We start from the raw sequence: 2326 nt of genomic DNA on the forward strand, positions 1-2326 counted from the left end.
AGTGTTTAAAAACCGTTTATTATGCAAAATGTTAACTTTTATAAAAAGTTTAATATACATCGCATGGTTACAGAAAGTCACCTTCCTGCAAAAAAGGTACAAAAGCTAAATACTCTATTATAGAGTTCATAATCAGGGCAACAGAGCCTTTCTCCAAGGAGACCAGAAGACCAGCTCTACCGCTGCCTTGCCAGAGTTTGGAGAGCAGCCAGCCCCGCCCCCCATACACCTCCACACACTGAAAGACAGTCTTTAAACTTGGGGGTGGGGTGAGGGCTGGGGGAGGTTGCCCAGCTGGTGCCCAGAGCTAGCTCTGGCTCTTTAGGCCACCCAAGTTCACAGTCCTTCGCTCCCGGGCGCAGGTCCAGCCTCGAGGCAGGGGTTTGGGGAAGTCAAGTGGGCAGGGCGAGGTTGGGGCCCATCCATGCCCTCGGGCTTCCGGCCGTAGAGGGTCCCGGGTCCCAGGCGGAACGGGCGCCAGCACCTGCGTTCTGGGCGGGGGAGGAAAGAAGACCAGGGAGCCGTCAGTTTCCGCCGAGCGCGCCGAGGCGGGGGCCGGCCGCAGACTGGCCGGCGCCAAGGAGGAAACTTGGTCTCTACCTCCAGCTGATAACTCCGCGCCCCACGCTGCCCCCACCCAGTTGGCGCCAAAGGACCACAGGCGGAGTTTGCACCATCCCTCCCTCTTGGAATTAACACTAGCTGGGAGGGGGCTGAGGAACACACGGATCCTTTAAGGACTCCAAGCTACAAACAGACTGGCTATTTTATTTAGTCGGACCCGCGCCTACTTTCTCGCGTCTTTGGCCACTAGGGAAGGCAGGGACACCGTGTGTTTAAGGTTGAAACGAACACTGGATGAGAACTGGTTCCGTCATTCATTTGATGTGACCACGGGCAAGTCACTTGCACCTCTCTGGACTCGGTTTCCCTAAACCGAGGGGGCGCGGTAATCCCTTAAAAAAGGCCTCCCAACTCCAGGATTTGCCATTTAAGCACCAGCTGCCCTCCCTTCCCCGCCCCCGGGAGAAGGCGTGGATACTCACCTGGAGGCGCCAGGACGTCCAGGTCAGTGGCAGAAGCTCCTTTGGTCGTTGGAGATCACAAGTTCCGGCGCAAGCTCGGCTGTCTGAGAGAAGGAAAACGGGAGAGTTATGCACGGCGCTAGGAAGTTCTAGGGGTCCCGCAGCATCCCTGCCCTGGAGCTCAGCCCCGCCCCTGCTCCAAGCACACCCACGCGCACCTGGATTGCAAGATGCGGGCCGTCTGGGGGTCCAGGAGCGGGCTCGGCCAGGACCACCTGAAGGTCGAGGATGTAGTCGATGACGCGCTGCAGGATTTCCACCTGGCTAAGCTGAGTGCCTCGCGGGACTCCGGGTACCAGTTCCCGCAGACGCGAGTAGCAGTGGTTCATGTCGTCAAGCAGGCTCAGCGGCTCCTCAGCTGCCGGACTCTTGCCGCGGCCCCGCGCGATGGCCAGGCTGCGTTCCGACAGGCAGCACACCGCCTCGTAGCAGCCGCGCACCGGGCTCAGCGCCTTCATATTGAGGAATGAGGTTGGAAGTGCCGAAAGAAGAAAAAAAGCCAAAGAACCCCTAGAGCAGCTAGCGACGCGCGCACTCTCACGGAGGTCCGCAGTTATAGAGCCCGCCTGGAAGGCACGCCCCTTTATGCAAAACAGCCCGCCTTGGCCCCGCCTCCGTCGACCCTGGGCGTTCACAGCCCGGGTAAATTGCAAACAGGCGTCCTCTGGCGGGTCTGACGCCGAATACCGCGGAGCCGCGGATTCAAAGAATGAGGAAGCGCTGATACAGAGGAGAGGCGGGCCTCTTTGCCAGAAAGGATTTAAAAAATCACTTAAAACCATTAACTTTAAGAATTTGCCTTTTCCTGGCAGCGCCCCAGATCTTAGAGCTCCCCTGCCCCCTGCCAGTCCACCCACAGCCCAACACTGGTTCGAACTCACAGTCCTCCGAGGTCGTAAATCCCCGAACAGCAAAGAAGCTTTTTTTTTTTTTTTTGGTAAGCAAAAGATTTTTCAAGGGAAACTTGTAAGGAATTAGTGCCGCCTTGTTCCCCAATTTGCTGTTCGTCTGACCTCCAGACTCACTGGCGTCAGGAATTATCTTGTGACCAGAGGGGAAAAAAATTAATTGCGGTGAAGCTGAGGTTACAATGAAGAAAACAGATTTGGGCTAGGCGCTGAGATTGCAGAAGGAGGCGGGGAAGGGGGTTTGAGCAAAGAACACTATTTATTTGAGCAACGGGGAAAGAAAAAAAAAAAGAAGAAAGCAGCCTGAATCGTGCTTTTTGCATGGGGAAGGAA

The 2326-nt window shown here is 56.3% G+C and overlaps 1 protein-coding gene across 2 annotated transcripts; it reads right to left on the reverse strand.

Annotated features, from left to right (window-relative positions):
- ID3 (inhibitor of DNA binding 3, HLH protein) lies at window positions 1-2094 on the reverse strand. Of its 2 annotated transcripts, XM_032622432.1 has the most exons (3): window positions 1244-2094; window positions 1047-1129; window positions 1-491 (listed from the first exon to the last, which is right to left on the reverse strand). In XM_032622432.1, exons 1-2 carry the CDS (start codon window positions 1865-1867, stop codon window positions 1070-1072), a joined length of 684 nt encoding a protein of 227 aa, XP_032478323.1. In that variant the 5' UTR covers window positions 1868-2094; the 3' UTR covers window positions 1-491; window positions 1047-1069. The 2 variants fall into 2 exon arrangements, with proteins under 2 accessions (XP_032478323.1, XP_032478312.1); XM_032622421.1 differs by having other exon boundaries at window positions 1-1129; window positions 1244-1635.
- Between the last annotated feature and the right edge of the window lie 232 nt (window positions 2095-2326).

This window comes from Phocoena sinus, chromosome 1 (assembly GCF_008692025.1).
Source record: "Phocoena sinus isolate mPhoSin1 chromosome 1, mPhoSin1.pri, whole genome shotgun sequence".
Lineage (NCBI taxonomy): Eukaryota > Metazoa > Chordata > Mammalia > Artiodactyla > Phocoenidae > Phocoena > Phocoena sinus.